The sequence below is a fragment of the Paramisgurnus dabryanus genome, chromosome 4 (assembly GCF_030506205.2).
Source record: "Paramisgurnus dabryanus chromosome 4, PD_genome_1.1, whole genome shotgun sequence".
Taxonomy (NCBI): domain Eukaryota; kingdom Metazoa; phylum Chordata; class Actinopteri; order Cypriniformes; family Cobitidae; genus Paramisgurnus; species Paramisgurnus dabryanus.
Window position 1 is genome coordinate 18,569,309 of NC_133340.1, and position 10,241 is coordinate 18,579,549.

General features: G+C 35.0%; 1 protein-coding gene across 1 annotated transcript in view; it reads left to right on the plus strand.

Annotated features, from left to right (window-relative positions):
- Positions 1 to 4,625, plus strand: part of LOC135750701 (deoxynucleoside triphosphate triphosphohydrolase SAMHD1-like) — a 59,428-nt gene extending 54,803 nt beyond the window's left edge. Inside the window, exons 17-18 of the mRNA XM_073814573.1 lie at positions 1,881 to 1,967; positions 4,059 to 4,625. Coding sequence (XP_073670674.1) covers positions 1,881 to 1,967; positions 4,059 to 4,289 — 318 coding nt within the window. The 3' untranslated portion in view covers positions 4,290 to 4,625. The remainder of the gene's footprint in view (positions 1 to 1,880; positions 1,968 to 4,058) is intronic.
- Positions 4,626 to 10,241: the final 5,616 nt, after the last annotated feature.

Below are 10,241 nucleotides of genomic sequence, written 5' to 3' on the forward strand. Positions count from 1 at the left end.
ACAAAGGTTAGCATTGCTACTTTGAAGGTGTGAGCAAAAAATAGGTCATTGAAATTTGGCCCTCTTTATGATGTCATAAGGAGCTCTTATTATAATAATACCGCCCCCTTTATCTGCACCATCCAACCACAGCACTGCCATTTAGTGCAGAGAGAAAGAGAGAGAAAAGAAGGACTTGACAGCACAATTGAGTTTCAATTACAACAAACCACCATCATTGTGATCAGTGTTTGCACTTAATCCGCTCATTTGCATTTTAAAGGACACCCCCAAAGACAAATTTTTGCTTACACCTACAAAGTGGCAATGCCAACATCTTCATGCCATGGGCCCTTTAAAATTGACACTTTATAGGTGTGAGCAAAATGTGCCATATTGGATGTGTTCTTTAAAATGCAAATGATCTGATGAAATTCAAACATTGATCACAATGATGGTTGTTTGTTGCAATTGAAACTCAATTGTGCTGTGACTAATTTTTTTCTCTCTCTCTTTCTCTAAGTTACTGGGTTGATCTTTTTTTTATTTTTTAGGTTGATAGAAGCACTGGGAACCCAATTATAGCACTTAAACATGGAAAAAGTCAGATTTTCATGCCATGGCCCTGAAATTTAAAGGGGACATATTATGAGATTTTTTAAAGATGTAAACTAAATCTTTGGTGTCCCCAGAGTACGTAATTGAAGTTCTAGGTCAAAATACCCCACAGATAATTAATTACAGCATGTTAAAATTGCCACTTTGTAGGCCTGAGCAAAAGTGTGGCGTTTTGGGGTGTGTCATTTAAAATGCAAATGTGCGGATGAAGCGCAAACACTGATCACAATAATGGTGGTTTGTTGCAATTGAAACTCAATTGTGCTGTGAATTATTTTCTCTCTCTCTCTTTCTCTCTGAACTAAATGGCAGTGCTGTGGTTGGATAGTGCAGATAAAGGGGGCGGTATTACCTTATTCTGACATAACAATAGGAGCCAAATTACAATGCCCTATTTTTTCACATGCTTGCAGAGAATGGTTTACCAAAACTAAGTTACTGGGTTGATCTTTTTCACATTGTCTAGGTTGATAGAAGCACTGGAGACACAATTATAGCACTTAAACATGGAAAAAGTCAGATTTTCATGATATGTCCTCTTTAAACATTGAAAAAGTCAGATTTTCACGCTATAACATTCAGTTATTTCTTGAATGTTCTGAATGTAAAAATATTGCAGTAGAAAACAATTTACTTATTAGGTTTAGATGTTGATGTTTTGTTTCATTTAAAGTGACCAAAATGTTTTTTTTTAAGTGATATTTAAGTGGTTTTCTGTAAAGAGAAAGACTCAATAGTGTTTAACATTTATTTATGTTGGAGATTTAGAAGAGTTTGCTATTTTTAAGTTTTGTGCTTAAAACTGTCCAGAAGGGTAGTGCCTGTGCTCAGGCTGTCGGATATGTGTTGCTTTATCATATAAACAATAACTCCGATGCACATTTGCATCACACACCCATTGTTTTGTGTCACCATGCGCTCAGTTGAATTTACCAATGAGTCTATGCAGCCCATGTAAACTCAACACATCTAACTCAGAACCACGAGAAGACGCGCCCGCGTGGGTTTAAAATAGACATTGCAGAGATGAGAGATAGAGAGAACTTCTAAACCACATTAACACCAAAACATTACAGAATTATCAGGTTACTGTGCTTCTTTATATTGTATCATGCAGAATGTAATGTGTGTGTGTGTGTGTGTGTGTGTGTGTGCGCGCGCACGCGCGTGCGTGCATGTGTGTGTGTGTGTGTGTGTGTGTGCGCATGCAATGTGTGTAAACTGCAACTGCAGGCCTACTTTTGACAATGTTTTATAAATTTTCCATGCTGGCTTATTTTAAGGAAAGTGAAGTCCATGAGAGAGAACCGCTGTGCTTAGTGCACCTTCAAGAAACTAAAGTCCCTGGTCCTCCGCACAGTTTTTGCCAGGTAGGCAGATACATATTGGATATGTTAATGATATGGTAAAAAGAACTAGCACTATATATATAACAAAAAATAATATGTGCCATATCTACTCAATAAAATTGTGGCAACAGATTACAAGCAATATCATTAATTAAATTCAACGAATAAAAATTGAGTTAGAATTACTCAATAAACTCCTTTATAGTAACCCATTCGAAAAGATAAACTGCAATTTGCAAATAAAAAATTATTTAAATGTCAACAAAATATTTGGTGTACAGGACAAAGAACTAGCACTATAGACGGTTTCAGCAGTAACAACATAAACAAGCCGCTGTCGCAGTCCGCACGTAAATGGTAAAAAAGAGTCCAATTAAAACAACCGCTGATCACAATAATGGTGACTTTAAATGAAACAGACAACATCTAATCCTAAATTAAGAAAATAACTCTACAAGTAAGATCTAAAATGCAATTTCAGTTTTCAAACAGAGATGGTGATAGAGAGAATAAAGTCACAGATTGTAGCTTTTAACTCTCTCCGGTGTTAGTTTTTGAACACTCTGGGGAGTGGACCTATATAAACACTGAGCAGTGTTAATTTAACTCCCGGGTTTTTGCAGTGTAAGAAATGTAAAGGCAGCTGTTCAGATGTAAGAGCACGGCCACAAAGACTGATGTTAGTCATGTAAGGATATTTCTATATCTAAAATGACTGCAAAGAAAAATAATACCGCTTATATAAATGCAAATATGACAAAAATCCAATCGGGGTATCAAAATCCTCTCCCGACATAAATGTGACTTCCTACAAATGAATGCATTATCATCTACAGGATCCTCTAAAAAAGTACATGACATTTTAGTCACTTAGACGGTCTATGCACCAAGTATATCATATTAGCTTTACAAGTCTTAGTTGAAAGTTTAGTGTAATATTTAAAAAAATATAAAGTAGTAAGTTAAAATGGTTTGCACTGGCAATTTAATTATAACTTAAAGACTAAAAAAATATTTTACAGTGTGTGTAATAAAAATGTGCGCAATGAATGAATGTACTAAAGCAACTAACAAGATTAAACACCGCTACTCCTTTAAAAATGGGGAGGAGACCACAAGAAACTCAGAGTTTACAGGATAAAACCTGCTCCCAACCAGGTTAGGTTCAGAGAGTATGTTACTCCGGAAACAGACTCTGAGTATAAGTTATCTCTCCTTCTGAAACAGGCTTGACTTATCCCGCTGTCTCAGGTTTAACCTACCTCCCTTTTTTGAAACGGAAAACTCAAGAGTTTCCCTCATTTCAGGGTTAACAAACTCAGAGTTTTCACTTAACCACCTTTCTGAAACGGACCCCAGGTGTGCTGAGGCAAGCTGGAGCTAAACTCTGCAGGACACCGGCCCTCCAGGACCGAAGTTGCCCATCCCTGCTCTAAACTATACACTTAACTGTCCAAACTTAATTACATATGCAGATGACAATATGAGTAGTTTTAAATCACCAATTAGTCATTCAGAGAACTTCAATTTTTTTATATGAAAAATTTACAGAGGTCGGACCTCTGTGCATGGTTATGGCATGTTTATGATTATATGATTATTATAAACATGCTGTAAACGCTGCAAAATCTCAGGTCAACATTATCTTTATTCTTAATTGAAGGGTTTTAATACTTGTTAACTTACTAAAACAAAAGAAGTTACAAAAGAGTTTGAACGTTTGTCCAAGCAGCTATTTTTCATTATAATTTCCATCAAAATTTGCTATTTATTCAACAAGAGCAACAGGCAGAGTTGCTCAACATTGTGCAACACCATTTGGATACCATATGCCAACTTACGCTGCTTGACTTTCGTAAAAAAGAAGTGAAGACATCTTGCGTGGTTTTGTGTGATTTGAACAACTTCAAGTTACGCCCCTTTCGTGTAACGCCCCTCTTGCAATCCGCATACAGACCCATCTCTCAGGGTTGACAGAATCTCGCTAATGTGGTCGTATTTCTTTGTTCTTGTGAGAAGTCTAGCTCCTGCATCTTGGACCACACACACAACAGTGTGCACATGATTTAACATTATTTACACAATGTTCCTTCTCTCTTTTTGTTTTTGAAGTTTGAGATTCATCTCTACACTGAGAAGAATTTTGGCGGTGAGGAAATTGTGATCACAGAAGACTGCCCCTCTTTGGAGGACGAGTTTGGTATAAGTGAGGTTCACTCCTGTAAGGTGATTGCTGGGACCTGGCATCTTTATGTGGGTCCTAACTACACTGAACCTCATTTCCAGGTGGGGGAACATCCAAACCTTGCAGCATTTAAGTCTATTAAATGTGTGTCAGAGTAATAATTTCCTGGAAATTGGAAATTAACATGTTGAGCTGCAGTTTTAGACCACTTTTAGTACTTTAATAGAGTTGGGTATAATATGTTTGGTAGTTGGGTTTAGTGCGTAATTTATTGCATTAACCATTTCTTTTGGTTCTTGATTTGATTGTTTTAATTTGTATTAATATTATTGAAATTTGAGGCTGGATAATTGAGATTAAATGGGTGATCAGAAAATGAGGAAAGGTTATTTTGTGAACTGTTTTATAAATACATTAAATCACATAACTTTAAATATTTATTACATATACACTGTAAAAAATGATGTGTTAATTTTTTACACATTGTGTGTGTCATGCCATTTAACGTGTTATTTTATGTTAAAATAAATGAAAGGGAAAACACAAGTTGTGTTAAAAACAGTATTGGGAGTAACGCGTTACAAAGTAATTCCGTTACTGTAATTCCACTTGTGTTGTCCCTTTCATTTATTTTAACATGAAATAATACATAAAATGGCATGACACACACAATGTGTAAACAATTAACACATAATTTTTTACAGTGTATCCTTTAATTGCTTGGTGATGTGTTTATTATTATTCTTTAAAAAAAGTTTTGGGCTAACATTTTTTAATGACCAAAGTTTATTTGTCATATTTTTTCTTTCTGGGTATTTGTGAATTCAGTTATCTGTGATTTACTAAAACATTAACCACAAAAATAAAGTGTATTTATGGTGGCGGAGCTTTGTTTTGTTGTGTCTTATTTAATACATGTGACACTGTTTGTTATTGTATATCTGTGATGATTTTGCTCTATAGACGTAAAGTACAGTTAAAAATACAACAGCACACTCACTATCACACAGGGCTGTATTAAAGGCCACTTTTTAATGTCTTTCCCTTATATGAGGTGCTTCTCAATATTCAAACTAATGTTTTATCGTTTCCGTGCAAATCATCATTTTCACCATAAGGAGGCTTCCAGAGAGAGGACACAGATGTTTCCCCAGATAGCAAGAGAGCAGGCAGAAACCATTAAACCAATGTTAAAAACTTTTTTTTGACATTTCAACAAACCACTATGATCGGTGTGCTTGCTTTAGTAAAGCTCTTGACTCTTAACTTTCAGTTTGTTAAGTAGAAACACATGTGCTTTGAAAAAGAAAAATATATATTTTTAAAAGTTAAGTTGTAATTGGTTGTTTTTCACTACAGATATCAAATGAAATTAATTTTCCTGCTGCACATGATAAGGTTGATCCCTTAGTGACAAGATAAACAATTAATGACAAACTTAGACAACATCACTCATCCTACACATCTCAACAATGCATGGTGACAATCATCAAACTAATTCAGATAAAATGATGAAGTGTAATGCATGCTGGAAGTCATGGATTAGTTTAGTACTATGTTGATACTCAGCATGCATTGCAGCATGAAGCTTTCTTTTGTTGATTGTCACCACTGATGAGTTTCATAGACTTATTCATAATGTCAGAGATTGATTCAGTAGTTTAACCATTTATAGTTTATTACATCTAGCACTGTAATATTAAAAATTCACATTTTTAGTTTAGCACACACTAGATCTCTTTTTTTTAGCTGATCCCATCAGATCTTGGCAATAACAGATGTATTTTAAATGTAAAATAAATCTTTGGTGTCCCCAGAGTAAATAGGTGATGTTTTAGCTCAAAATACCATATAGATAATTTATTATAGCATGTTAAAATTGACACTTTGTAGGCTTGAGCAAAAATGTGTCGTTTTTGGGTGTGTCCTTTAAAATGCAAATGAGCAGATGAAATTCTGATGGTTTGTTGTAATTGAAACTTAATTGTGCTGTCAGTTATTTCCTCTCACTCTGCACTAAATGGCAGTCCCGTGGTTGGATAGCGCAGATTGAGGGGCGGTTTTATTGTAATAATTTCTAGGACTGGGTCGGAAGATTGGATTATTTGAATATTCGTTCGGTGGGTTGGCATTCGATTTTTAATTTTAAGATTTGAATATCCTATTTTTCCTCAACAACTGCAACTGCCACCAAACCACACATGAAGAAGATCACGCTTGTGTTGTCTATGGCTTAACTGCATTAATGCTTAATAATTGTCAAATACATTACAATTCTTGAAAAAACAGATTTAAATTTACTTCACATGACGCCATTATGTCACCAGGAGTGACAAAAATTACTTGTATATCTGCTTTTGAGTTCTTAAAGTTGCGGATCTATTGACTTGCATTAAATGACAGAGCACTGTGGGTTTTGCTGTGCTTCTTTATTTTTCTACTGACGAAAAAGTCAATAACATGTCAGACAGCCTGATGGTCAGTAAATAAACTTGATATTAAAAGTATGTTACTTTATATTTTCTTTATTATAGTTCGTTAAACTCCGTTCTTTTATTTAAATAGCCCACCTTATCATTTACGGTGTTGGTAATTATTATACTGCCAATTTTTGATCAGGAAGTGATTTGTTTGTTCAAAAATTATAGGCTACTTTATTATAACTATTGCCCTAAACAGTCTGTGTGTTTTATTTACTAGTGCAGCATTCAGTTCTCAGAACATAAGCTGTGCCCGCGTATGTTTTTTTTTAAACGTGTCGCGAGTCAACATTGCACCAAAATACGAAATTTTACTTTCTTTGCCTGATGTTGATAGGATTAACGGTTCTCAAAATATTAAAAATGCAATTAGAAAGCCGGACACAAACACAGGAGACTCCTGCCTCACGTGTGCTTAGTTCTCGTAGCACGAGTGAGCCACCCTGCCTCCGGCTTGAAATGTTCTGTAGTTTCTTAAAAGTTTATTAATTTTGAACATGTCCCATGTCATACTGCACCAAAATGCTACACTATACTCCCTTGGGTCCGCAGCAACACACCTGCCATATAATAAAACTGCAAACAGACAGACAAACACACAGAGATTCCTTCTTTTAGAGAGAAAAATATGTTCAGCCCCTCCTTCAGAAGCTTCGAATATTCGATTTGATTTCTACTAGAGCTTTAAAGCTCAAAAAATGCTATTCGGACCAGCAGTAATAGATTTCCTTATGACTTCCAACTTCCCATGACCTATTTTTTTCACATGCTTACAGAGATTGGTTTACCAAAACTAAGTTACTGGGTTGATTTTTTCACATTTTCTAGGTTGCTAGAAGCACTTAAACATGAAAAAAGTAAGATTTTCATGATATTTCCACTTTTAAATGCTGCTTCAATGACCAAAGCAAACTTAACATTAAAACACAAGAGTCAGGGGCCCAACTAAAGCAAACACTGATCATAATGGTCAATATTTTTTAACATTAATGGGGGTTGCAAAGGTGATATTGTTTCATTGTGATTACCATTAACAAATCAATGATTTTAAACATTGGTTCAATGGTTGCTTGCTATCTGGGTCGTTTTCTTACATCCTAAAGGATGAAAGAAAATGAGGAAAAGAAACAAGAATGCATAAATAGGAAAGTACAGGTACCCATGAAGTAGACGCCCACACTGCAAAATCCCGGGAGTTAAATTAACACTGCTCGGTGTTTATATAGGTCCACTCTCCAGAGTGTTAAAAAAGTAACACCGGAGAGAGTTAAAAGCCACAATCTGTGACTTTATTCTCTCTATCACCATCTCTGTTTGAAAACTGAAATTGCATTTTACATCTTACTTGTAGAGTTATTTTCTTAACTTAGGTTTAGATGTTGGCTGTTTCATTTAAAGTCACCATTATTGTGATCAGTGGTTGTTTTAGTAGGACTTGACTCTTGACTATTAGCTTGTTAGTTTTTTCAAACTGCTATATCTTAGTGTGTTTAAAACACATTCTTATAGCAAAGAAAAGGTTATTGTGTTACTGCATATTGATGATTAAAACAAAATGTCAAACATAATCATTTAATGAACAGATTTATTAATATAGTTTTCCTCCCTCATCAGAAGCATTATTTTCCATTAATAATAAATTACTACAGTTCAAGGTCCAGAACTCTCATAGCAGTTTGTTATTCTGAAGGATTTTGATAGTGTGCACAAAAACATTAACCGCTGAACAACGTAGATACACAGACATCAAGAATTGGAGTATGAATCTCAACAATGGTGACAAAGAAAATGGTAAAAAAGTTCATTATTTATTCATGCCGCAGTGCATTCTGGGAGTTCTGGATGAGATTTGTAATTTGTTTATACCCAGCATGCATTGCACCATGAAGCTTTTAATTTTATTATCACCATCATTGTGATTCATACTCTGACTCTTGATCTTTAAGTGTCTACATTATTCTGCGGTTAATATGTAAGTGTCAGTGTTTAATTCAGTGTTGGTTCAGAATGAAAAACTGCTATGAAATGGCTGGATCTCATACTACAGTATCATATTTTTGACAGAAATAAACACTTCTAGTAAAAAAAATCACTAAATAAACTATTTTTTAAGAGTGTTATTTGAAAGCATATCCTAATTATAATCATAGAAATACACTACTGTCTGCTCTTTGGCCACAAAAAACATGTTTTAAATACATGTAATTATAACAGCCAGAAAAAGCTGAAAAGCTAAGACTAAGACTCAAGAGCCCAATTAAAACAACCACTGATCACAATAATGGTGACTTTAAATGAAACAGACAACATCTAATCCTAAATTAAGAAAATAACTCTACAAGTAAGATCTAAAATGCAATTTCAGTTTTCAAAGAGAGATGGTGATAGAGAGAATAAAGTCACAGATTGTAGCTTTTAACTCTCTCCGGTGTTAGTTTTTTAACACTCTGGAGAGTGGACCTATATAAACACCGAGCAGTATTAATTTAACTCCCTGGATTTTGCAGTGCACTGTCCAAAATTTAAGTGGGTGAGGGTACTCATTTGTACTTTAAAATGGCAGCAGGGATTCCCTGTTAGCAAAGATTATTGAATTAACATACATCAGTGTTAAATGAACAGTATGTAAGAAATTTATATCAAGTAATCATAAAATAGCCCTGATATGTCACTAGAAAATTAAAAAATCATGTTCAATTCAAATACTTATATCACTGACAACAGTGGTACGGCCAGAATATTGTCATTTATAAAGTGAAGTGCCCTCAACTGATGTTTATGTTGTCATGTAGTGTTTTGGTATGATGCGCCACCCTCCTTCTACCTACCAATCACAAAGTCAGAATTGTTTTGGCATACAGGTTGCCAACTCTGCCCTAGTTACCACAGCTGCAGCTACGAACTTGTCGGATAAAAAACATCTAATGTAATGAATCCGAAATACGTTGTGACAACTCGGAAATAAAACAAGCATTTGTATAGGAGATGCCTTTGAAAGATGGAGACCGCTGAAAATGGAGAAGAATTTTAATCTGCCCTGATCGCGTAACATTATACCTTCTCCATAGTAGAATCTCGCTGCGTGCACAATTATTTAAAAACAATATGGATTGGGGATTATTTTATACAAAATCCAATGGAATATCAATATTTCTCATATGTAATTTGTTTGTGGACAAAAACTGCAAGTGGATGTTATATTGTGAACGTTTGGCATGGAGCAACGCGAGTCTGGAGTTACTATAGACGTGCTGTTTCATAATAAAGGTATGATGTGACATAATTCAGATATGACCTCGTTGCATTAAATGTATTATTAATTTTGCTACAGCATTTATTTTATAAAACAGCACTTTGAAATGCATCTAAACCCTTTGTAATGATATATGGCATGATAAGTTTAATAGCCTTCTTCATCAATATGATACATTGTAAACTTAATAGTTTGTAAACAAAGACTCGTCAGGCCCGCCAGTGTGGCCCAGTCGGCTTAAAAGGTTTAAAAGAAAAAAACTTAATGTGAAGGACTCGTCATTTGCCATTGGAAGCTTCTTGTAGCAACCAGTACGTTCCTGTTGGATCCTGCAGCCTATACTATCTGGCAACCTCGAGTCAGGGGGGAGGGGAATG